The sequence below is a fragment of the Melanotaenia boesemani genome, chromosome 15, assembly GCF_017639745.1.
Source record: "Melanotaenia boesemani isolate fMelBoe1 chromosome 15, fMelBoe1.pri, whole genome shotgun sequence".
Classification (NCBI taxonomy): domain Eukaryota; kingdom Metazoa; phylum Chordata; class Actinopteri; order Atheriniformes; family Melanotaeniidae; genus Melanotaenia; species Melanotaenia boesemani.
In genome coordinates, this window is record NC_055696.1 from 2,541,164 (window position 1) to 2,567,281 (window position 26,118).

Sequence of the window (26,118 nt, forward strand, 5' to 3'; positions counted from 1 at the left end):
GCATTCATTCTTCTGCTTCTGCTCCTTTATATTTATATTTTTATGGTTTTGGCGACGTTATTTGTCTGTTAGCAACATCATTTAAAAGGTCATGGACGGATTTTCATCAATTTTTTAGAAAATGTCAGAAATGGAATAAAAGAACAAATGATGACATTTTGGGGGTGATCCGGATCACCATCAGGTATTTTTTTAAGGATTCTTTCTCTTTACTATTGGAAAACGGGGATAATTTTGCCATTACAGCTTCTAACTCAACAGATAATGCCAAGAATCATTGGTTAAAAATAAATAAATAAATAAAAAATAAAGATGACATCATGATAGATGTTATAATCCGACATTATGACCTGGATTATGTTGATATTCTGGATCTGGTATAGGGGGTATGGGTGGGCTGTTGGGCCTTTTGGGGTTCTTCTCAGGGGAGTGTGGCTTGGTGGAGGTCTGTGCTCTCTGAGTGCTTCTAGTTAAGAAATGACTTTTTTTTGGAATATTTCGAGGCTACTAAGCATTTACTTCAAAATAGTGGTTTAAACATTATTAATCATGTAAGTGTGCAGAAAACTAAATTACATCCTGTAAACAGTAAGAATCATGGCTCCAAAGTGCTCATGGAATTTATTTGTTAAAAGTTTGGTCCTGTCTGCAACTGCAAGAATGAGCCTGTTGTAAAGTTCCAAACCATTTATGGATGAAGTTGTTTTACTGCTCTTTGTCTGACTGTTTCCCCCACAGTGGAAGACAGAGGAAAGCATTCCCGACAGAGAACACAGGCAGACAGGTCTGATGGAAAACCTTCACAAAAACCTCACATATTTCCCTTCATTCCTCCTTCTCCATTCATAATCACAGGAGGGTAGAAACTAAATATTTACAATGAGCTGTTAGGCATTGTAGAAACATTACTAGAGATGTTTGATACGAGAACACATTTTTCTCAGGAACGTAATGAAGAACGGAAAGGCCGCGAACATCACTGCTGTTCTCTTAGTCATAATGTTGTGAAAGCACTTGAATCTGGCAATACCACTGAGAAACTGAGGTGGGGCTTTTTCAGTTGTCAACCCACAAAAGTTCAGCACATCAGATTTGAGTGTAGACAAAAACTACAATAGTCGAAGTCTATAAATATTACAAAAATCAGCTAAGTTGAAATGGAAATATATTAAAACTTAAATAGCAGATATAGTAGAAACATGGAGGAAAGAGAATTTTATTGGAGCTTCACTATGTACAGCACGAAATCAGAGAGGGGAGGGGTGAGGGTGAAGATGAACGAGGGTGTCACCTGTGTGGACTCAGTCTGGTCCAGCATTTCCTCAAATTTCTGATAATCTTCATCATCAGGATCAGCACCAGACAGTCGCGCAGCCCGGGCCATGAAGTAGGGAGGAAGCTCTCCTATAGCTGTACCAGCACCCTGTTCTCACACACACACACACACACACACACACACACACACACACACACACACACACACACACACACACACACACACACACACACACGGAGAGGTTTAAATTCAACATAATTTTAAGTTACCTCTAAGTAATGATAATGGAAGGTGATGGGGGAAACATGAATGTACATGTAACTAAGACTTTACTAAAATGGTTGCCTGGTTACCAGCAGCAGCAACATCCTGTCTGGGCAAATGGAAAATCACACGTGCCCTGTCAGGTAAGTGAAAATAAATATCATTTACTTTTCTTTCTTTCTTCATGAAAAATGTTGTCAGCAACCTGCTAGCCCTACAGGAATCTTCTTTGTGCTTAGTCTCTACCAATCACAGTTGGTGTTCATAACTCGTGGACCAATCAGAGCCTGTTGTTCTCTTGCTGTGGAATTGAACACTGTGGAATAACAAACAGACTGTTGGCTCTGGGTCAAAATATTCCTACATTTAACCCAAGTTTGGTATAATTACCAGAAGGAAATGCCAGTAAAACAAAACTGAAAAAAGGACACCATAAAAAAAAGGCTGCAAAATGAAATGACAAATTCCTCCAGAGCAGATCAGAAACGTTTCCCTGGGTCAGCAAAGATCGGCAGAATGACACAATCATCTTCATTACTTATCAGGAATTTCTGAAGAAAGCAGACATGTAGTTTACCAACATATTTTGAGGCTTATAAGCAGGGTGATGATTGTTTAGTTTATATTAAGAAAGCATTAAAAAATCCAACTAAAACATTCCCCTAAACAGGTGCTGGTACAATAATAACAGAAACACTTCATACACATAAATAAGTTTAGCAAGTTTAAAATTTCACTACGGTGGCCAGGAAGTTCAAAACAATATTACATCAAGTGAAACATTTTTACATTGTAGCAATACACATTTACACGATAGAAACCATGTTTACATTTACAAAACAAAAGTACACAGCTGAAACACTTTTACCAAGGACTAAACAACTTTACATGACAGAAAAAACAACTGTTCAGCAATAATATCAAAATCCATCATCTAAAGACGCTTGTACTGCTTGATGCCTGGGATTGTGCGATCTGAGTATTTAATAGGAATAAAACCCCATAGATCTTTATACGGTTGTGGATACATCACACACAGGCCCAGTGTGGTGAAAAGCCATACGCTGCCTCTGAACAGCACAACTTCCACGAGGAGCTCGCAGCCGTGAAGCGCTGGAGCCTGTGTGATTGAAAACGGCTTAACAGGAGGAAAGCGGAAGTGATTTGAGGGAAATAAATCCGCAGCACTTTGGTCGGTTCAACAGGTTCATCAGCCAAAACATGAGAACAAGAGAGGAATAGGGGAGGAATGGGGGAGCAAGGGTTACAGACTTAATTAACACAATGAAAACAACCGCCAAGAAACGCAGAGTTTTTGGAGTTGCTCACAGCTCATTACTTTAATGTTTCCATGAACAAGGGGGAGAGTATGAGTTCAGGGGAGATGAGAAGATATAGCTACACTAAGTTACAATTACAGATCATGGATGTATGATTTCAAGCCTCAGCTAATCCTTAACACTGATCCCATGCAAACAGCGATGAAAAAACCGAACTGCACTTGTAAAGGTGGAATGCACAAATCACAACATCAATCTCTCTCCCAGAGGACGATAACTAACTAATCACAGCTGCATTTCTTGTTTGTTGCTGAATGGTGGAGCCAGAAGATGATTAGCAGATAGTTAGCAACCAGAGCACCAACAACAAGCCCAAACAATCATTCTGAAGAGGCGGTGCTATACTCAAATCTGGCAGACTGAATCTTTAATCTGGACACCCTGTTCTCTTGTTAACACTGCAGTCTTTGATGAAATCTGCCAGTTTTTTCCTCATAATGGAGACGTGTTTTAATCTCCCTGGCAGCTGCTCCATTCAAAAGTTCTTCGTCTGTTTGCGAGCGAGCGGCTGAAAGTGTTTGTGCAACCGGCAATGAAATTTGTCCACCTGCACTGTGGTGATGTTTGAAGTGGAGCTCTTAAAGAGATCGGCTGTAGTGGACTTCAAGGGGGAACACAGAAAGACAAAGAGAGAAGAGAAAGAGAAAGTGGAAAGGGGCAAAAGAAGAGCCTTGTGGTGGCTGTAAGGAGGAGGGGGAATGTCTCATGTCTCATCACCAGCATATCCAGAAAGCTGGCAGGAGGAGGGGAAATGTTGGCGTGGGTGCTTTGAAAATGCATGTGCAACAGGTGTCTCCAACTATAGAGCTGACAAACCTCGTGGGTGGTGAATCCAAGGGGATAGGGTGGCCGAAACACGTTTAAGGACATTGACTTTGATAACACTCCTCAGCACAAACTGCTGTTGCAGTTTTTGGCTCCGATTAATTTGACCCCAGTTAACACAAATGTTTAAGTGTAAGGGAAGAGTTTCCAACATAGAAATACATACATTTGCTGCTATAAAGAAATGCATTTGCTGCTATGCAACTTTCCAAAAAATGTGGACTTGTAAGTGGCCTTTTGTGCATGTGTGTTATAACAGAGATGCACCGATCTGCTTGAAATGTCCATGTATCATTAACTTGACATGTGTTAGGTGTCATCTTGGTCTAATGATGTGTAAATATGAACTGGATGATTAAAACCAGAACCTTTAGTTGTATATTCATGGTTCAGACACTTTTGGTTACCACTAGCGTTTTGTTAGTATATGTAATTTTGGCCTTTTAAGTTACCCACCCATCATAGCAGCTTCTGTTCAATTTCTTCTTTTTTCTGTTCTGTTTTTCTGCTTCTCTTCAATTTTGCCGGAACTTCGTCATATAGCCGATTTGCAAGAATCTTTAATTCACTTTGAAGATCCTACTAAAGGGATTGTGCTAGTTTGTGAATGTTAAAAATTCCCCACAATTTTAATTGCATTTGTGAAAGCATTGATAACGCTGCGCTGTGAAATAAGCCCATCACGCTCATAAACCTGCAGAGTTTGAACAAAAAAACCCAAACTGGAGCTTCCCACGTCTTCCTTTGCTTTCTTCATGCTGTATGTTGTATTGCATTGTTATGCAGAACTTTAGCTAATAGAATTTTCCAACAACTTTCTTGGTAGATAGAAACTGGCCAGAATTATAGCAAATTTGCTTTAAGCTAATCCCTTCAGTTTTCACATTGTCTGCTGGAAGTTTACCACTCCACAGCAACACTTCAGCGAGTGTTTGCTGCTAGAATTTTCTCTCCTCCTCTTAGCTGAGCACTTTTTTTTTATCTCGTCTTGCTTCTTTTTGTTTCCAGACTAAAATCTATCCAACTTAGTGACATGCTAAATTAGCAAAAGCAGTTCAGACTAGTAGGTGCAGGTGTATGCAAACGCAGCGGATATGCTAGAAACAGTATAATATATATATATATATATATATATATATATATATATATATATATATATATATATATATATATATATATATATCAGGGAATTCAGCTTGATATTTGATCTATGAATCAAGCCAATATCAGAGCCTGATACTGATATTGGCTTGAATCTGTCCCAAATCTAGTTAATTGTTAACAATATCACAACTCTGAGAAAGCCTGAGGGTCAGTTACAGCTGAGAGCAGCTTGTCTGGTTCCTGTAAAGCCCCCAGTAGATAAAAAGTAACAGAACATGTGTATTTCCCTCTTAACTCAGCATCTTCCACATTATACGGGACTGGGAAGCAGATAACAATGAATGATAAACATCACAACAATAACAAGTTCTCTTTCTCAGTACTCGGTAGTTCTGCCTTTTTGTGATGAGGAAAAATAAAAGTGAACTGATGACAAAAGCAGGTTGGATATTTTATTGTTTTAAACAGAGTCTGCATTAGAGTGTGACTTAGATCATTGTTGCACAGATCTGCTCATTCCTATAGACCTTATCTGTGTGTGACGGTAGCAAAAGCTGGTGTCAGTGGTTTCATGGTAACTGTGAGACATGCGTGAGTCAATGATAAACCGCCGGCCTGAAAGTAACTTGACACCAAAGCATAGAAGACTGTTCTTTGACTAAATGCAAGCTTTAAAAAGCAACACTAACACAGAAAAAACAGTTTTACAAGCTTTTTCTACATATTTTTAGAATAAAAGGGCAGTAATGTTTTTGTTCAGGCTCTTTTTGTTTAATCTTTCTTGGGAGCCACAGTGTTGGTTAGATGTGTGAAACCATTGACGCTGTTTGGCGGAAATTCAAGGTAAAGACCAGGGGTTTTCCAAGAAAATAAGTTATCATGGTGTACACTTGCACCAAATGCAAATGTGTGGCATTTCTAAGTTGAATTCTTTTTTTTTTACTGGTGGGGGTGCTGCTCAAAAAAGAAAAAGTAAGTACACCATCAGACACATGTGAGAAGTTGCACAGAGCCTTTTGAATAGTGAAGGGGATTTAAAACAGCTAATTATTTCAGTTAGGATGCTAAGATTTTATTATTCCACAGTTTGTAAAGGCATAAATTGTGCTTTTACAGTTCATATTAGTACCAATTTTGAAGTGCTGAGGGTGTACAGACTGACTCTGGCCTCAATCTGTAAAAGTTCTCAGTTTTGGAAATTTAATATTTCTACCCTCATTTGTCTCATCTTACCTGTTATGTTTTGAGAAAAAATGCACAAAGTAATTAAAAAAAGCATGCTGTTTATGATAGACTTCACCTGATAATAAAGAATGTTTCTAAAAACTCTACAGATTCTAACTGTGGCACATTAGTTTTGCTGGTTCTTTAGCTGCTCTTTTCTACAATATCCACAGTCAGTCTGCTACTGAGACTCACCCACATGCAGGCCTCCAAACGAACTTTCGAGATGATGGTCCACAGAGAGATGCCTCCCTGGAGAGCAGCAGAACCCACCGCCCGGTTGGCCCCCACATCCTCCACGCCCACCTGCTCAGCATCGGAGCCTGACGTTAGTGCTTCTTGTTGGGGACAGACTATTTGGTCTGGATAGGGAGGCTCAGGGAAATCTACAGAGCCGCATTCATAGGCCGCCAGGGTCACTGATGCAATGTGTGGTCCCTGCACAACAGAGCAAGAGACAGAATTGAGAAAGATGGAGAAAATGCAAAAGATGAATGAGAAAGGAGAAAGAAAAAAACTGAGTGGGAGTACATCTACCTGTTTGAAGTATTTTGAGTCAAAGAAAGACCCCCTTCATTATTAGCATAGAAGGAAAGTGTCAACAGTGAGTCAAATATTGACTGATAACAAAGGCAGTTATATGTGGGCTAGTATCTAGATTGTGTAGTGAAACCTTTCCTCTACTTTCCACCATAAATTAGCATAAAGAATGAATGCTCCTTCTGCTTTCCTTCCAGTCAAAGAGGCCAACAAGAAATGCTGAAAACACATTACTAAATAATTTTGGAGTAGTACATCTTTCAAAACCACCTCCAGCAGGATCAGCGTCAACAGATGAAAAGTGGAGAGTCCCAAATAAAAAACACTCAAACATGGAAACCACTGACCTGCAGACACACTCATTTGTGAATCCATTTATCTGTGTTAAGTAGCAAAGAAGAAAGGTTGGGTAAAATTTGCTGTGTGAGGATTAAGACTGATTCTCTCTGCTGTTTCCAGGTGACATGTCAAGTTAGGCCAGAGAAACGCAATAGTAACGAAAAGCAGCAGAAAATGTACAAAGTCTGAATTTATTATTATGAGTTTAATCAGATTTAATGTGTAAATGTTTGGGTGTTCCTATTGTACAAATGAAGCATAAGCATTTTTCAGGATCTGTTGTTTGAAATTGCCTGATATGGTTTACATTTATTGCTCTTGCTTATTTATTGCTTTAATTAGGCTCTCAGTGAGAAAACAGAGCAAGGGAAGGCTGGTTTGATTTGTGGCGTGTTGGGAAAATTCATTAAGTTGCAAACGTTGGAAATCCTCAAGCAGGTCAGCATCCATAACGTTGCTGTGTACAACTTCCAAGGGCCACACACAATGGCAACTGCACTCATTTACAGAAAAATACCAAAATGAACACATGGAGATAGGAAGTCTTCATTTCAACACATTTCTGGGAAAATGAAATAAAACAATGGCCAAGTTTTATTTTTCTAACTGCAACTTTATTATTTAAAATGTCAATAATTTAAGTCTACGTTACTTCTTGAGAAAATGGCTTTCATTACATCATTAAATAGGTAAATGTTATTTAATTATTGTTTAAAGAATAATTTCTTGTGGTACACCACTTTTTATTTTATTCTATTTCCTGCTTAGAAAAAATAAAGCAGTCAGCCTGTGGATGCTGTATCTGGAAGCAAGGTAGTAAAAAAGTAAAACAGTTTCTTTAAAAAAGTTTTTCTCCAACTTTTATTCAGTGTTCATTGGTTGTTTAGCAGAAGGAAGTGAATATTTTGTACCAGTGGCTGCTGGTTATTCCACACTGACTCATTACAACAATGATAACACCGTTATGATGAAGCGTCATAGTGAACAGTCTGGAAGCAGGGGTCATGTAACTTTCCATGGTCACAAACACATGCTGCACACTTGACAATTATCTGAATAGATATGAAACGGCAGATATGATCAAACAGGTTTCCATAATTCTTGTAAATAAAGGCAAGTCTACAGCGTGGGCTCCTACAAGTAGACACTTTGTCCTCCATCTATTGCATATGTTTACACTGTGTATGTGCGTGTAGGAAGGGTGCTCCCAATGACGCACACAGACAATTTGGCATTACACAATGAAGCACCAAAACAATTTGGCAAACCTTCGGGTGGGGCCGGAACTTCCAGGACAGCATGAGACTAGGCAGGATCGGACAGGATGAGACGTGGGAGGGCAGGACAGTGGTGTGTTAGGCAACAGGAAACTGTCCGGTCCTGCCTTCTCAAGGAAAGGTGTACTCCCCTTTGATGACACAGATTACTAACTAGACATACAACATTAGTAACCGTTGACATAAACACTTTTACTGATACTACACTGAAAAACTAAACATTGTGGAATTACAGACAAGGGCCTGACGCTCACAAACTTGAAGAAGACAAATAGGAAAATCTCTCCAATCCTGAGGGAGAAGTTGAGAAACTCCCAACTTTGACCCAGACTGACTACTCCTCAAGCTCATATCCTCCCAGCTGAGTGGGATCACTCTCCCCTCACGTCTCCACACACATACAACTCCTGCACAAAGACAAACTCATCAAGGATCTAGTAGTGTGGACAGAAGAAACTATATTCACACCTCCCAGCATTTCCTCAGTTAGTGTGTTTACTAAACACACACAGGCAGTCTGACAAAAGAGAGTTGCGTGACTGAGAGTACCTGTTCTCTCTTCTGTCTAATGCTGTGTCACCGCTTCTCACCTTACTCAAAAAGCCCAGCCCTCTCATGTTGTCCAGGTGGCTCCACATCTAGGTAGCTGCCCTCTGTCTCATTTTGTTGCTTACTTGATGACACACATGATTAAACAGGCTCACAAAAAAAACCAAGCCCATTTCCCAGGCAGGTGTAGTAAATGATTAACAATAACACACATAGAAATCCCAGTGTTTACTGCAAACAAAGTGACAGTGAGGGTTCATGTGTACCGAAGTAACTGATGTATGTTCTACATCTGAGCTGCTTCTGCTTTGATATCTAAAATATGCTGATGATGTTTGCAGCCACACACACACACACACACATACATAAAATCATTACTTGCAAAGTCTCCTCCTTTTGTCTCAGTGGGAATGATACGGAAAAGAAGCATAGCTGGCATTCCTTTTGTGGCCTGCAGAAAACAACGCCTGGCCTCCAAAAGGAGTGGGATCCCTGCTCCTCAGTATGAAAACATAAATCTAAGATACACAGTTTGAAACTAGAGGCACAGTATGAGTGAGCATGGCAGCAAGTGTGTGTGTAGTCATACAGCTAAGGTTTCTTCAGTTAAACAAAAACAAAACTGAGCTGATTGTCTTTGGAGCCAAAGAGAAATGATTAAAGGTCACCACAGAGCTTCAGTCTATACACCTAAAAACCACCAACCAGGCCAGAAATCTGGGTGTACTGATGGACTCAGACCTTAACTTTGAAAAACACATTAAGGGAATTACAAAGTCAGCCTACTATCACCTTAAGAATATATCAAGGGTAAAAGATCGGATGTCTCAGCAGGACCTGGAAAAACTAGTCCAGCTTCCATCTTTAGTCGGCTTGATTATTGTAACAGTGTTTTTACAGGTTCTACCTAAAACATCAGTCAGACACCTGCAGCTGATCCAGAACTCTGCTGCTCCAGTCCTCACTAAGACCAAGAAAGTGGACCACATCAGTCCAGCTCTGAGGTCTTTTGTCAGAGGATAGACTTTAAAGTTCTGCTGCTGGTCTAGAAAGCTCTGAATGGTTTAGTGACCTCTTGACCCAGTATGAACCTACCAGAACCCTCAGGTCATCTGGTTCCAGTTTCTTATCAGTTCCCAGAGTCAGAACCAGACATGGAGAAGCTGCATTCAGCTTCTATGCTCCACATGTTTGGAACAAACTCCCAGAAAGCCTCAGATCAGCTGAAACACTCAGTTTATTTAGATCCAGGTTAAAGACCCACCTGTTCTCTGCTGCATGGACTAGTTTTTATTTAGAAATCAAAATCTACATCTGGTTCTTTTAAGCTGGAATCATGTTTTAATATTGTCTTTAACTTTATTTCTTGCATTTTATCTATTTTATTTTAGCATATTCCTTCTGCTTTTATTTCATTAATTGCATTTCTTTAATCTTTATTTATTTATTTTTTATTATTATTTTTTTAATGCACTTGTCTGCACCCTGCTGTAATGATTTATGTAAAGCACTTTGAATTGTCTTGTACATGAAATGTGCTATACAAATAAATTTGCCTTTGCCTTTAAGGTGTGTCAGGACTACTGTTACAAAACAAACTAAACTATAGTAAGATATCTAAACGGCATAAAATTATTTGAGGTCTGATTGGACATTACAATCCCACCCAGAGCAAGTATGTGTGTGATTTTCCACCACCTACCCAAATAATCATTAACACACAATTATCACTGTTTTTCTGCAAATCTGCTGGTCCTAAAATTTAAGTGTCGCCCGTTTTTCAAAGTGCATCATTTTCAGTGTGAAGCTTTTGTGGAAATGAAGACAGAAAAATAAGATGATGTGGTAACCTATAAAACAACACAAGCAGATAAAGGCTTTTATAGACCAAGAGCACATCACAGAGGCTGCAGTAGAACATTAACCAGTGATACTTTCTAAATGTATGTAAACACGCTGGTCCAACCAAAATTGTACAATACCAAAGCTCCCAAAACCAGACCAGTAAACCTAGATAATGAAGTTGGAAACTGATTAACTCCAGAATGTATACACTCAACTAGGCTGAAAGGGACCTAGGCACTCCACACACACCTTAAACTTGTGTTTCTAAAAACATTAAAGTATAAGTGTATATTTATACAACTGAATTCCTACTAAAGCTGTTATCATTTACATATTTTTCTACTTCTTTAGTCAGATGGCAAACTATGGCAGAAATTGTAAATGTAAAGTCGCCTATTAAGACTGTGTCGACATAACATTTTCAGACTGTCTCTCCGTATCTAATAAAATCCTTATTTTTAAACTACTGCGTCATCTGACCAAACTACGATTCAAGTAAATTAGACAATGTCCATGCAGTGAGTTCAGCTATACTCACATCTATGATGGTTTTCCACTGAGAAAAGTAGAAGCTGCAGAACACCATGAACATTTGCTCAGATTTGTGACTTTAGGCACACTTTGGGCAGTGACTTGATTTCCCTTGCTGTGCATGTTTGCTGGGACGAGGACAGTGGTCCAAGTTGTCCAAGTTGAACTCTAAATGTAGGTTGGCTCAACCATGTAGGTAACTGCAATGACTGTTATAACAGTCTATACTTTGTGCCCCTCAGTGTCAGTGTTATATATCTTGGTTTACACAAACACATTCAGAGACTCAAATAATAATGAAGACTTCAATTCAACGTAGCGTTAATGTTTCTGTACACAGTAGCAGAGGCTGTGGAGAGACTTCTTTAAAGACAACATTTCAATACTTGGTATAATATTAAGCTTCAAAAACATTTCTCTTAGCAAAGAGTTGCACAGGACATTAAGTGTCAGTTTATTTAATTTTATTATTTTTTTAAACGACAGCGCTTGCACCCTGTATTTTTTTTTCAAATCTGATTGTTGGGCACTATCTTTCAGTTCAAATTACCAAAGATCAAATCAGAACTTTTTCTTTTGTATTCAAAGACCCAAGCGATACGATGCTTGGGTCTAGTGCTGCAACCAGTCACAGTGTGGACTCTTCTTAGTTTCTAGTGGCAAATGTAGTTTCTGTGGGAACCCGATCCAGACACCGACTGTAAACTGACCAGTACTCAGAGACCATAACCGCAGGAGGGTCCAGTCATTAACAGGTCACTGTGGTTGTCAAGGGCCATTTAGACAAATTAGACACGGTCCAGCTAGCATAACCTGCTAACCACTTCTTACAGTGGGAGACTGCTGGAAGCAAAGTAGGACAAACATTAGAGGTTAGCTGGTTATGAAGAAGCTCTGGCCTGGATCTCTGAGGGAGGTAAGAGAACTCTGGATTGCGGCCATGATGGAGCAGAGATGGAGAGAAATGGCAGGGGTGTTTAGAAGTGGGTGGCAAGTACAAACTGAGTGGGTGTTTGAGGGATTGGTCCTGGCCTTTTATCCATGTGGTTTCACCAAAAAATCTATCCTGTCTGCCAACAGCACTCTGGTTTCGGTCTGCTCAGGTTTGGCTTGTTCTAGGAGGGTTGTTGGTACCATTCCAGACAGGCAACACACTAAGTCCTCTTTGGCCCAGGATTTGTTTCCAGGTGTGTGTGTGTGTGTATATGTGTGTGTGTGTGTGCGTGTGTGTGTGTGTGTGTGTGTGACTTTCAGATCAAATAGTAATTGTACTTGCTATTTAGAGGACTCATGAGGCCTCCAACACACCAACAGCAACATGCCTTGGATAGCTGAGGTGTGACAGTGTCAGACTGAGAGGCAATTAGAAATACCACACACACACACACACACACACACACACACTTACACAAAGCTCTTATTTACACATCTCATTGGCATTGGTGAAGATGAGTAAGTCACAAGATGTTCGGGTATATGCATGTCTTTAATCTTATGAGGCAAAAAATGAATTGCTTAATAATCATGAATGAAAGCAATTGTCCTGCTTTTTTTTTTCCACTAGAGTACTTTTTCACATTTTAACCTTAATTTGGGCACTGCCCCTCACAGCTGCAGCTCTACATCTTATCAGGCTAAAATTCCCGACCAGCTTTACCGTAACTTTATGGTATGTAAGTAATACTGCCTTTTTGGCTGTAAAAGGATCAAATCCCTGCTCTAAAGCACTGACACACTATCTAGATGTAGTTAAAAATGAATGGCTTCAATTGGAATTTAAGAGGTGTTAAAGTTAAAGTGAGAGATATGTTACTACCAGCCAGTGATGAGTCAAGAGCAGCGTTTCAGCTTTTCAAAGAACTACTGAACTTGATCCTAATGTGTCATTCATGTTCTGGGTAACATCTATGCAGAGTATCACTTCTCATTTTGGTGAACAAAGGATGAATTGTGATATGCTGAGTCATGTTTGTCTCAGCATACGTTAGCAAAGTCAAAGAAATTCTGAATTGCCACTTGTTTCGTGACAAAAGAACCACAAAATAACAAATATTAAAGGGACACTGTGTAACATTTTCTGTTGTTTACTGGCCAAAATCTATGGACGTCTATATGTGCTATCATTGATGTATTATTACCTCAGATAATGATCTGGCACATTCTCCTAAAAAAAGAATTTAAGATTAGTTCATACATATGACGGGTAAGCCGGCAGGGTAGCGCCATGACGGTCTGCTATCTTGAAACTACAGCTGCCAGCAAGGGACAAATAGCACCAACTACACATTTTCCTGCAAGCCAGCAGACACAGTGATTGAGACGAGGGATGAGAAGATAAACGAGAGCAGTTTACTTCCCTGGCTAGTTGGAAAATTGTCATTCATAAAACAGCAGGACCATGTATTTGCTGCAGCAGCTAGTGAGCCGTTTTACCATCGCCAAGAAAGCAAAAAAGGGGCCTTAAAAGGCAGCGTGAGCTAATGATACAAGAAGGAAAATCAACATTGCACTAGCTAGCCTTCCCCAGGTGAACGGAGCTCAAGAAGGAGAAAGATTTTAAAACAGATGTTCAAATTGCCTAAATTAGCCTAAAGCTAACTTTTTTCATTCGGTTTTGTTATTGTTGTTCGCTACCATGGACAGCATGTTGCTGCTAAAATAAACCAGCCTTGTTGACACAGGAGCTTATGTTTACGGGGTTTCAGTAGCTTTCATAATCGAGGTAAACACCAGCTTTCAGTCGCGGTAAAGCCGGACTAAAAGCTGATGGGAAGGCTTTATAAGCTGGTTTTACAAAAAGCCGGTGCTGTGTCGAGGCCAGTTTCCCCATCGAGATCCTGTGAGAACTGTTCTTCCTTCTAAACACAAAGGAACGATGTCTGACAGTGAATTTCAATCCACCAGAAGTTTTCCCCGACCTGTTGGGATCCAGAGGGAACTTCTTCACCTGAGTGAACACTCCATGAACTATCGGATGACATGCTTTCATCGGTGTTGTCGAGGCTTTTTGAGATACATTCATACCTGTAGTTACTTCAGCTATCACTGAGCAACAAACCCTTCTTCAGAGTACAGGTCCCAGGTCATACAGAGTGGGTGAGTCACAACTCAAAGAAAGACACTGAGTTTCTGTCCATGTGAATTTCAAAGTGTCTCACAATGATCAAGAGTGAGGCATATGGCACCAAACACACATACCAATCCTTTGCTCTGTACGCTTTCATGAAACGTGAGCAGTTTCCCTTCACCTACATGTTCTTGTCAAGCAGAGAATTTATTAATTATTATGATTATTTATAATTACTTTAGCTAAAGAAAATTGAGGATCCATGATGAGGTGTGTGAGTGTGAGCCTTACAACAATGCTGCGGCGCTCTGTGGAAGCAACATTTCCCGACCTTCATATCGCTTACAGTGATAGTTAACTGTAATTAAGGCTGTGCTTTTGGTAATTGCAAACAGTCAAAACTTAATTTCAGAGGGGTTACTGGGCAAAATCTGTATACTCTACACAACCCTCCCCAGCAACCTATAATTTAGCAATCCTAAAAGAAACAAAATACAGAAATACACAATGTCCCCTTATTTAGATAAGCCAATGGTTCATTTAGTATAAGAAAAAGGACAGTAGGTCATGTTTTTATTTATTTTATGTTTTATTTTTCTAGTATTCCCCAGTGACTGTAAAAACTTATGTTCATGAAAAGATGCTACATGTACACCTTTCACTCACAAAATCACTCAAAGCCTTTAGGGGAAAAAATAAAAGACTACTTGCTATTTGTAAACAGTAACATGTGGGCTTTCAATTATAACGACTTTAATTCATCATTTCTGTTGATTTAATGTCACACAACTATTTTTATGCAGCCCATAATGACTTAATGGCAACAGCCATTACTGAAGTAATTTAAATGTGGATAATGCAGATGAACTCTATCCTTAAATATTTACAACATACCTGAACTTTCAATAGGTGCACACACTGCTAACCCCATCTGAGTTAAAAAGAGGTTTTATGAAGAGCTTTGACACTAGTTGTCTCTAGGTAACAACTATCATGATAGTCATTTACCTGCACAGGTGCAAGTCCTCCAGCAAGCATACGTGTGTGCATATGTGTGATGATCTTTCTGACTACCATGCTGAGACTTGATCACTTCAATTTCCCACTGCATTTTTATTCTTTTCAGTCTGCATTGTGAACATCCACATGTTATCTCCTCTCCTGGCGCAGCTGGATAAAATACACTTGATTAAGTGCAAAGTTTGCCTTTTTTTCTTTGCCACTCCCGGGCTGCAGCATTTGATTTTTCCCAGCTCTGAACCATGTACAGTGATTTCCGGAAGTCTCAGTGGGATGAAAACCTAGAGGGGAGGCACAGGGCGACAAATGCCCATGTCAGGGAACAGGAGAGCTGTCACATCTGTTCTGGTTTCGTTGACTGGGATTGTTTGCATGTAACTGCCTGTGTACCCCATCTGCTGGTGGCTCTGCAGTAATCTCAGTACGTCTGCTCGTTCCCGCCAACTCCAACTGATGTGTTCATTTAATAAGTGATGCATGGTCATTTATTTCTTCTAACACAACAGGGAGTAGTGCAAAACTGTAATATTACTTTAACAAAAGTCTACCAGAAACCATGAATTTAAGTGAGACCAGTTCAAAGAAGTCAACAGCATTTCCAAAAAAAGAAAAAAACTGTTGTTGAAGAGAATAAAAGAAAGAAAAGGACCCACAATGGCAGCTGGGAAGGTCGGAAAAGTCATGTGACAATGATGACATGTTAGGTCATGTGAAAAAAGCAGAATGTGGGAGCTTAAATAAGACATCTTGTGCTCTTTTTCACAAGGTGACACACTTTCCTGAGGTCTTAATTAAATGCCTGCAACATGCTTTGATGAAAATACCACAGAGACGTCACAAATCTTCATTTAAGAACTGAGATTTTAAAGCTTTTTCACAGCAACTCGCCTTGTCTCCCTCCATCTGTTCCACAGGGTGTGTCTTAGTGAACTGAGATCTGGCCTACAGTTTCCAGCTACAATGCAAATGCAAAATAGATCAAATTAGTTGTCAATAATCAGTTATGTGCTTTTGAAAGATCATAAAGTGTTTGAGAGCTAATATTTGCATTAAAAAAAACAAAGCCCAGACCTCAACAAATGTTAAAAATATGTTTTATTAGTAGTTTAATTCTCTAATACTTGCGTTTCCCTTGTCTGCATGTCTCCCAGAGAACTGGTGCTGATCACAAATTTCAGAACAATCTTGCTGCAGGATATGTTGAACTGACGCAGAACGTTAAAAGAAAACATCACAAGCAGAGAGGGGCATGTGATGGGCAAATGTTAGGGCTGGTATGCAGCTTAATATCTCCATTCAACCATTCAAGATTCATGTGCTGATTCCTTTGTCACATATCAGCTCTCAACGTGAAACAGTCGCGTCATCTTTATCAATTGATTGACGTCAACAGATACAATTTAAAAGAAAAAAATGCAACTCAACACAGTGTCACAACATTTTGTTAAATACTGATGTTTTGCAGTGACTTTTAACACACGACAAAGTCCACATCTGTACGTCAGAGAGGATGGGACGACACAGTAGTAGTAGGTTACGGAAACTATCATTTAAAATGTCACGTCAAGATATTATATTTCCAGATGAACGTGCTGAATCTGGACGTGATGGACACACAAGCCAAACATGCCACTGAAACACAAACATTTTGTCTTTTTCAGTATGAAAACATAGTTTTTCTAATATGTTCCCGTCTCATGATTTTCTGCACTGCAGCGCTATAAATGCTTGATTTCACTCTCAGTACATCCTGTGTTCTGTTCACAATTTTAGTGCCTAATTTATTTTATTTATTTTTTTTTTATTTAAAATATTTATTTCATTCTTAACAAGAACTTAAAATAAAACAATCAATGCAACAAAAATTTCCAAACACCTGAATGAAAAGGAGCAGAAAATCTTTTTTAATCTGCCCCTCTCATAAAATAAATAAACCAATAATTAGCTGTATTTATGTAACAATTAAGATTGAACCAAAAAAGCTGCAGGCCAACATGCCGCTGAGTTCTAACACACACTTTACATTTTACACTTTATTTATTATCTAAATACCACAAAACAACACAGAACACAACTAATTATCCTCATTCATTATTTTTTCTTATTAGAGTCTTTAACAATCTTTTTAAAGACAGTAATTGAAATTGTTTCTTTGGTTTCTTTATCCAGATTGTTCCATAAACTGACACCATACACTGAAACACACCACTCCAACACTTTATTTCTAAATCTTGTTTTTTTTAAATATTTCATATCCTTTTAAATTATAATGACTTTCTCTTTTTTCAAATCTTTTTGTACATTGTTAGAAAACTTTCACTGTGAGCTTTATACATTAACTTTAAGTGGTCAATGAGATCAGCTGATTTCAACAGTTGTAACTTAATAAATGATGGATTTCCGTATCTGCTTCCACTAATGATTCTTATTGCTTTTTATGTAAAATGAAATCTGGATTAATGTGTGTTTTACATGTAGTTCCCCACATCTCCATGTAATAAGTCAGATATGGAATAATCATAGAATTATAGAATAAATATAGAGCATTATTGTTCAGTGAGTTACGTGTATCAGATTTTATATTATTTATTGACATACTGTCGTCTGTTCTGTAAATAAGTTGTAATCCACCGCAGTGCCACTCCTCTGGTACCATATTTACTACGTTTTTTTTAAAGAATGTTATAATTTATGGTGTCAAATCCTTTTTTGAGGTCAATAAAAATGCAGATAAAGTAATTTCTCTTCTCTATTGCTGTGGATATTTTCTCTATTAATTCCATTAGTGCCACTGATGTTGAATGATTCGCCCTGAAACCGCACTGACTGCTGCTCAGAATATTATGTCTGGCAACGAATTTGTCCAGCCTGGCAACAAATAATTTCTCTAATATTTTTTAGAATTGTGACAGCAGAGATATTGGTCTGTAATTGGAGAAGAAATGTTTGTTTCCGTTTTTATAAAGTAGGATTACTTTAGCCGTTTTCACCTTCTCAGGAAATATTCTTGTTGAAAATGATAAATTACATATAAAAGGGTCAATAACATAGTCTGTTATGTTCTTGTAGCATCATGTCCATATCATCACAACCAGCTGATCTTTTACTTTCACAGTTTTTACAACATGTATTATTTCTTCTTTTTCCACCCTATCCAAAAGATGCTGTTTATATTGTTCATTATGTTTTCCCCTGCTTTATTATTCGCCTCTTCTGGGATATTCTTTGCCAGATTTGGACCTACATTTACAAAAAATGACTGAACTTAATTCGGAAGAATTGATGCTGCTTTAATCTTCTTTACTATGCTATTTATTATTCCCCATGTAGCCTTCATATTATTCCTGTTTTTAGTAAATCATATTATTCTTTTCTATTATAGATACTCTTATTTTTTAAATGTTTTATACTTGATTTCAGCTGCTCTTGTTTTTAGTGTTATAAAGCTTCTAATTTTTCTTCTTACAGGCGTTTTGTCATCCATGATTTGTTATGTGCGTTCTAATGTTATGAACATAGACTGTATATAAATGATATTAAAGGTTAAGAACTGCTGTTTATATGGATTTGTATGTCTGGTAGAGCATTTAGCTCATTTATTTCTTAGGTTAAGTGAACTACACTCAGAGATGAACTTTTATTTTGTTGCTCTCTTTAAGCTGATAGTAACCTCAGACAGCCATGTAATATGCTCTCAGACACACAAAAAAGGAAGGATGTTTTTTTATGTCTCCTTTAACGGCTACTTGACTTTGGTAGTTTCCTGTTCAGACCTTCACACATAAATGGAAATTAAGATCTACTGATGTGATATATTTTCAGTCTTAGAACTGGCTGTCTTCTGCATTCGAGCCAGTTTACCTGCAGTACGTAGCAGCACCGGTCCAGCATCTGCTTTCCAGAAAAACAGGTATATGAATTTTCAGCAGTAGCCTTCATGTGAATTAAATATAGACCGCTGGGATCAATATAACAGGCCAACATAGCATGTTAAGTGAATTCAGCATAAATATTTCAAGTTTGTGTTTTTTGGACCACTGGCACCCTCTACTGACTGAATTTGGTCAATTACAAACATTTTCCTGTTAATTAAAATATAAATGCTTTAAACAGTTTTATACGTTTGTTGATACTCTGTAATAAATATAAAAAGCAGTTATTTTTAGCTGGTCTATTTTTACATTCTGTGCACCACTTGAGCTGTTGTGTTGGGTGCAGATTACAGTCAAGCATCCAGATATAGTTGAAGTTTTCACGTTTTAGTAGTGAGTCCAGAGGAAAGGAGAGTGACATGAAGGTCAAGCTGTAAGAACGAACCAGAAGGTTTTTGGAGACATCTAAGCATGTGTTCTGAACTTGTTTGACCCAAATACAATCCCTGACCCAGTCCTACTTACTAAAAGCAGAGCAACACGCCTCCTGGCATTCTCCACTGTTAACTTACCAAAGAAAAGTCTCAAACTTTTTTGAGCAATTAATAAATCTTGTCAGGACCCAGAAATGTGCAAAAACACGGAGGAATTACATTTAGCCAAATGGCAGAGAATTACACAGTTTCTGACACAAATATAAAAAACCTTTATAATAATCAACTAACACGTGTTTTCATTTTATCAAAATGTATAATAAAAAAAAATAAGTTGGCATGTTGGTGTCTAGAGATTTAGGTAGATTAGTCTATACAGTCAGTGGTCAGCTGAAATGAGGCTTTTAAGACGACTGGCAAGACATCTAACGGCTGGTATATACAACAGCTAAGTCATGTTGTTTTCACTGCATCTGAGATAAAAAAAAAGATACTAATTAAACTTCATTATCATAATTACTTAATCATCTCTTTTAAAAAAATAAATGATCAGCTTAACTTTTAGAAGTATTGAAAGTGAAAAGTGATGCATTATCTGCTTCGCAACAACAGATGGCAGGCTCACCAACAATAAAAGTTAAATAGCACATAAAACTATTTAGATTTTTATGTGCTGAGGTCAGATATTTACAAAAACTGTGCCTTTAAGAACTCATTTATGTCTAAAACAGGCATTGAGCAGAAACAGTTGCAGTCAATATGTTTGTCCTGCAGCTCATCTCAGTTTCAATAGTTTAAATAGAGAGCGCTGGAAATTCAGCTGGGTGTTTGTGGTGCTGTTTTATTGTACTGGACTGATCTGAAACATCTTTCTATGGCTCCTTAATTAGGGACATTAAGCTGAAAATCAGAATCAGCTTTACGTTAGTACAGTTTAACACCAGAAGCACCTCAATCCATGTTCCTTAAAATGATCAGAATTGAACTGCCACCTCTCTTAAAACATTTGTGTGTTTTTTAAGCTAAGCACTGTTAAATTAACAGATCTCCATGGCTACAGAGAAGGATTGTGCTATCAGGGGTAATACTAACAAAGAAATCCTGAGAATCCTTCAGAGAAGTTCTGTGTCTCACAGCATTCCTCAATCATCCCAAATGACAGATGATAAATGCTTTATGATGTCAGGTCACCAAGTATATGAATGAAAGCACCAATAGAAATGCCCCTTCCTTACAGCTTTCTAACCTAATCCCGAACCGTAACCATCCAAACTAACAAACAAGACAAATATTTACCTCACAGGAACTTTGTAAGTAGGAGTGCTGGTTAGATGCCAACCATTGAGATGGTGGAAGGCTCACTATGTCATGATGTTCAAAGTCAAAGTCAGCTGTATTGTCAATTTCTTCACATGTACAAGACATACAAAGGAATGGAGATTGCGTTTGCCACTGTCCTGCGGTGAAGACAGGACAGGACATTTCAACACTGAAGTAACCATTAAAAATAAAAATAAAAATAAAAACTGCACAGACACAACAAACATCTGAAAAAAAGACAAACTGAGATTATTGCTCATTCAACAAATAGGACTCATTGTGCTGTTTCTATAACGTAATCAACGTAATCATGGAGGCAGTAATCAGTGTATTTTCCAATTACGATCTAACGATCCAAGTTTGAGAGCCAGTAACTGAAGTTATACTGTTTTTCACTCAGATCATGTTACACAACATGATGTTTGCCAGTAAATGGCAAAAGCTAACAGAAGAGGGGACGTGAACACAGCAGCCATACTGACGAAGCTGAGCTAACTTCACTTTACTTTCTTGAGTTTGTGGGTTTATTACGAGCCAATGTTGATGACACAAACAAGCAAATAGGCTAACTAACCAAATTTATTAGCCAATTAATCTGTTGACCACAATTTTCATTCCTTGAAGAATTCACAGTGTTAAAAGGCTCATTTCCAACAGGGCTACCAAGTAAATAAATAAGCCTGGTCCAATTTCAGCCTTTAAAAAACAATATCTGTCAACCTCCACAGAAAATGCAAAGCAGCAGCCCCAGCAAGGAGCACCAAGTTCTGTCATGAACTCATTGACACCACAACCTGCAGTAGCACCCACTCTCACTAGATGGTGACATCCTGCTTTAAAACCTTCTGAAGACGTGAGCTAGTTCACTAAGGGAGGATAGAAAAAAACAAAAAAATCCTCTCAAATTACATCTGGGAGCATCAGAGTTTGGCTTTTAAAAACAGCAGAATAGAGGGCACGCACTTCAAAGTTTCCAGCTCAGCTCCACCGGGCCACCCGAGTGTGACAGTGGACTCCCTGATGACAGATGGACTCAAAGCAATGAAGAAAAGCAGATGTTTTGGACCCCAGTACACCCCCTTCGTACTCAAAACAAAGTGAAATCACTCAGTGATGAGGCGAGTAGGGGCAACAACAGGCAGAAAAGAAGGGAAAGGGGAGTACAAAAGAAAACAAAAACATAAAAAGGAAAGCTGGAGAGGGGAGGGAGTGTCAGAGAAAGTGAGAGTGAGTGAAAGAGTGGAGAGAAGAGAAAGAGAAAGAAGTCAGATGGAGGGAGGGAGAGCGTTTTTTATCCTCATGTGCACTCAGTCAGAGAGGTCATTGAGTGCGATTGTTCCTGGTCTGCCTGTCAAAACAGTGTGGCTACCACAGCGCCTATTCATCTCCGCCTCACTCTCAAATACATGTGCACACACAAACATACTGATACGCTCACATGTGCATGATCAATTACACTCAAAACCTCCAAAAGCTTTTGCTCTTTTTAAAACCTTAGCAACAACCTAAATACAGTGTCAACAGTGCTTTTAAAGACCTGCGTCACTGCACCACCGTCATCATCCTGTTGATTGTGAGCTGTGACATAAACATGCACAGACAAGTGGATAACTGGAGTGTGGAAGTGGTGTGCTGCTTGCCCTGAAGAGTCATAGAATTTCAGCCTTACCAGGTAAAGGAGGAAGGTGTGAAGGCCAGTGCCAAGACCCACAGAGGAGAGGATACCCAGGCCAACCCAATAGGCACACCACAGCGTCTTCTTCTCCACGTAGCGCACATACTGCAGAGGCCAGAGAGAGGGACGGTCAACCACATGGCAGAGACACATGCACAGAGTGTGAGGAAAGCAAGAGAGGGGGTGGGGGGCACACTGTGAGGAAGGGAGGGACAGACACAGAGTGAGAGAAGGTATGAGAGTGAAAGTGTGCAAAACAGAGGGCACTTTAAAGGGTGGGAGAGGGCAAGTGAGTGGAAGAGAAAGAGAGGAAGAGAGAAAGAGAAACCTTTTGAGAAAGAGGTTGTTGTTGAGTTTAGAGGATAGAGCTGTAGGGTAGGAGTGTTCAGCACACAGAGAAGAACAGCTCCATTATTCTTATTGGTGGCAACCAGCTCTTACACAACTAGTAGAGCAAGGCAAGCCAAGATCCATCTCTCTCTCTCTCTCTGTTGTTCTACTGCTATCACTCCATCACTCCATTTACACCTCCTCCCTCAAGCCAGTGCAGGTTGTTTTCAGGAGGAAGCTTTGAATGTGCAGATTACGGGAAGAGGGGAGGGGAATAAACAGTTGAAGGGATTGGGGTGGGGGGGGGTTATTAAAAACTCCATTTCCCAGGAAACCCAAGCAAAACAAAAACAGCACATACTCCCTCTCTTTTTTGGCAGAGTGCTGGGAAGTGCAAGGTCAGCCATGAGTAATTGTTACGTGTACTTACTGAGAACTGATTACACAACTCCTCAGTCTCTGTACTTGTTTTCTGGCAGCAGATTCCAAAATCAAACAACCAAAACACAGAAAGTTGGGGGAAAAAAAAACCCCCGAAGTGGCAGGGTTGTAGTCATACCTATGGAACAGTTTGCTGCTTTCAGAATGAACTCCAGTAGTAAGCCGTCTGGATATGAGATATTAGTAGATAAAAACAAGGTTGTATGGCAAGTCAGTAGCTATAAAAATGTAAAGTAGGCATGCTCATATAAGCACACACCTGTTGGACATTATTTTAATTTCAGCATCCTCTCATAGATCCTCTGAGACAATCGTTTTCCTGTGCACCCACATTTAAGTCACCATGCATTATCATGGTAAATAATAAATGAACTGCACTTATATAACACTTGGTTTTGTGTCTTGCGACAGCTGAATTCAATCCGTAGATGAGATAAACCAGGTACAGATGCCACTTTACCTCCTGGTCCATACACATTACATTCAGTGTTATAGCTGTAGACTGTGACTGCCACAGAAACTAAATTTATTAATGTATGACCTCCTTAAAACCACAACTCTCTAATTTATGTAAGTATGAATCTGCTCTGCTTTGTCAGCCTAATTAGGAAGACAAATCAAGCTGTCACTGACCCTTTGTGGCCTTTAAGTGTGGTCATACATGCAGTAACACACAGTGTGCAGTCACCTTCTGATGTGCTCCCTCGATACGGTAGGCAATGCACAGTAGAATAACGAGGATCAGCAGGCCAAACACAGTCTGTCTTTGCTGACAGAGCCTAGGTAAAGAAGGAGAGAATCAAGATAGACAATGATTTGAAGGGGTGGAAGTATACAAAATACAAAGAAAATGATGGTCAGGAGAGATGGGGGAAAAAGTGAGTATGAGTAAATAAGAATGAATGAAACGGATTTAATCTTTAGCAGAGAGACGTCTGCTGGAAAGAAGTCAAATTTCTGCATGTCCTAGTCAGTCTTTAAGAGCAGCAAGCTCTTACAAGGTAATACATTGCTAATACTCTCACCAAGCAGCTTTCATGAAAGACTTTTGGAGTCTTATGCAATACAACGCAACAACTCTGCTTCTAATTCTACTTGTACACTCACCTAACAGACATGATGGGGTACCAGGCGTGCTTTTAAGAATAATTTATCCATATATAATACTGAATGTGAAGTGTACTTCATGTGTTGGTTTGTTTATATTTTACTCCCCTTTGATCGGAGGCCCTCTAGTGTATGTGCAGATCCAGAATTCTAACTTCTAAGATGGTTTTTTGATGCTGAAACTGTAGGATCAGCTTCTGAAATGATATCTTTCTATTTTAATCCTCATAACTAAGTGTTAAATTTATCTATTTATGAGTTTCAATATCAAAACACATGTTTATTATCAATTTAGCAACTCATAAAATCAACAACAAACCCAGCCATCCATCCATCCATCCATCCATCCATCCATCCATCCATCCATCCATCCATCGTCTGCAGCTTATCCGGAGTCTGTTGAATTAACATTTTACTCCATAAAATAATTATTGCTAAGTGTATTTGAAAGTATTATGATTTGAATACTTGTCAAAAAACAGGGATGAGATTTGGTGAGATCAGATTTCAGCACAAAACTGGCTTGTTAATTAGCACATGCTGCATTTAGTGTGTAATGAAATTACTCTCAGTGAGATCCTTTTTCCACCCTTTCTCCATGTCTTCCCTTCACTAGATTTGACTGTTGTTAGCCAATCAAAACGAAACTTAACAAGACAACCATGGTTGTAAATGTTGGCAATAGCAGAGAATTACTAACAAGGTGGCTCTCCGGTCCCAGCATGCAACACAATGTAACACACCTTCACATTCTCTTCAAAAGGGGCTCTCAGACGTTTTGGGCCAGGGACCCTTTGCATGGGAGAAAATTTGCCAAGGACCCCCATCATAATCCTGACGCGAATCAAAACATATTTACTGCCATCTGAACTACCAGTTGGTCAAAGCAACTATTACATTTTAAACCATTCAACACCATTTAACTTAAACATGAATTTATATAAACAGCATGAGTGCTTTTAAAAAGGATTGTTTCTAGTTGAATTAAAAATGGACCACACTGCATTTCTCATTTCAATGCAACAGATCTTAAAACTTTCAGAACGTGAATAGTAGCAGTACTGGCAAAATCCAAGTGAAGCTAGTTAAAAAACAAACAAAAGAAAAAACACAGTAAAGCTTACTGAAGTGATTTCATTTTAAGATTATAGCATTATTGTCCCTTTTGTAAATTATTGGTAAAAACTGAACAAAATCAAAGTACTGTCAGTAATAAAGCTTTGCTTTATCAAAGACAAATCCAATCACTCACACCAATAATTCACTAAATTAATGAAAAGGAAGAGCTTCCGTCTCAATACACAGTTTCTCTATTCCTGGAGTAATGGATAACAAAAAAAACCTCTAAGATCATCCTCCAATAGTAAATGAGCCCTGTATTTATTTATGACGACTCAATAAGGTAAGTGGGAGAAAAAGGGAGCAATGCTTTGCATGGCCTTAGCATTGAGTTCAGGATATTTGTGAGAGACAGAGGGCCAAAACCCTGCATACAAATCCCGCTGAAATCTGACTTTCAATGTCCTGTAATTGGACTTCCAACATTTTCTCTTCTTCCTTATGAGGCCATGTGCTATGACTTCTTAAATGAAATGAATTAATTAACATTTCCGTTGTGGGAGGGATCTGTTGTGGGAGGGATCATTTGTGGAAGGGATCATTTGTGGAAGGGATCTGTTGTGGGAGGGATCATTTGTGGAAGGGATCATTTGTGGAAGGGATCTGTTGTGGGAGGGAT

At 38.8% G+C, this 26,118-nt stretch overlaps 1 protein-coding gene across 6 annotated transcripts in view; it reads right to left on the reverse strand.

Moving 5' to 3' along the window:
* LOC121654096 (vacuole membrane protein 1-like) overlaps positions 1 to 26,118 on the reverse strand; it is a 66,585-nt gene that overhangs the window by 30,330 nt on the left and 10,137 nt on the right. For 3 of the 6 annotated variants that reach the window (XM_042007986.1, XM_042007985.1, XM_042007984.1), the window contains exons 4-7: positions 23,962 to 24,052; positions 22,497 to 22,607; positions 6,229 to 6,471; positions 1,292 to 1,423 (exon numbers count right to left, since the gene is read on the reverse strand). In XM_042007986.1, the coding sequence (XP_041863920.1) occupies positions 1,292 to 1,423; positions 6,229 to 6,471; positions 22,497 to 22,607; positions 23,962 to 24,052 (577 nt within the window). Of the gene's footprint in view, positions 1 to 1,291; positions 1,424 to 1,708; positions 1,987 to 6,228; positions 6,472 to 22,496; positions 22,608 to 22,943; positions 22,992 to 23,961; positions 24,053 to 26,118 lie in introns of those variants that run through there. The other 3 variants (XM_042007988.1, XM_042007987.1, XM_042007989.1) reach the window with 3 other exon arrangements.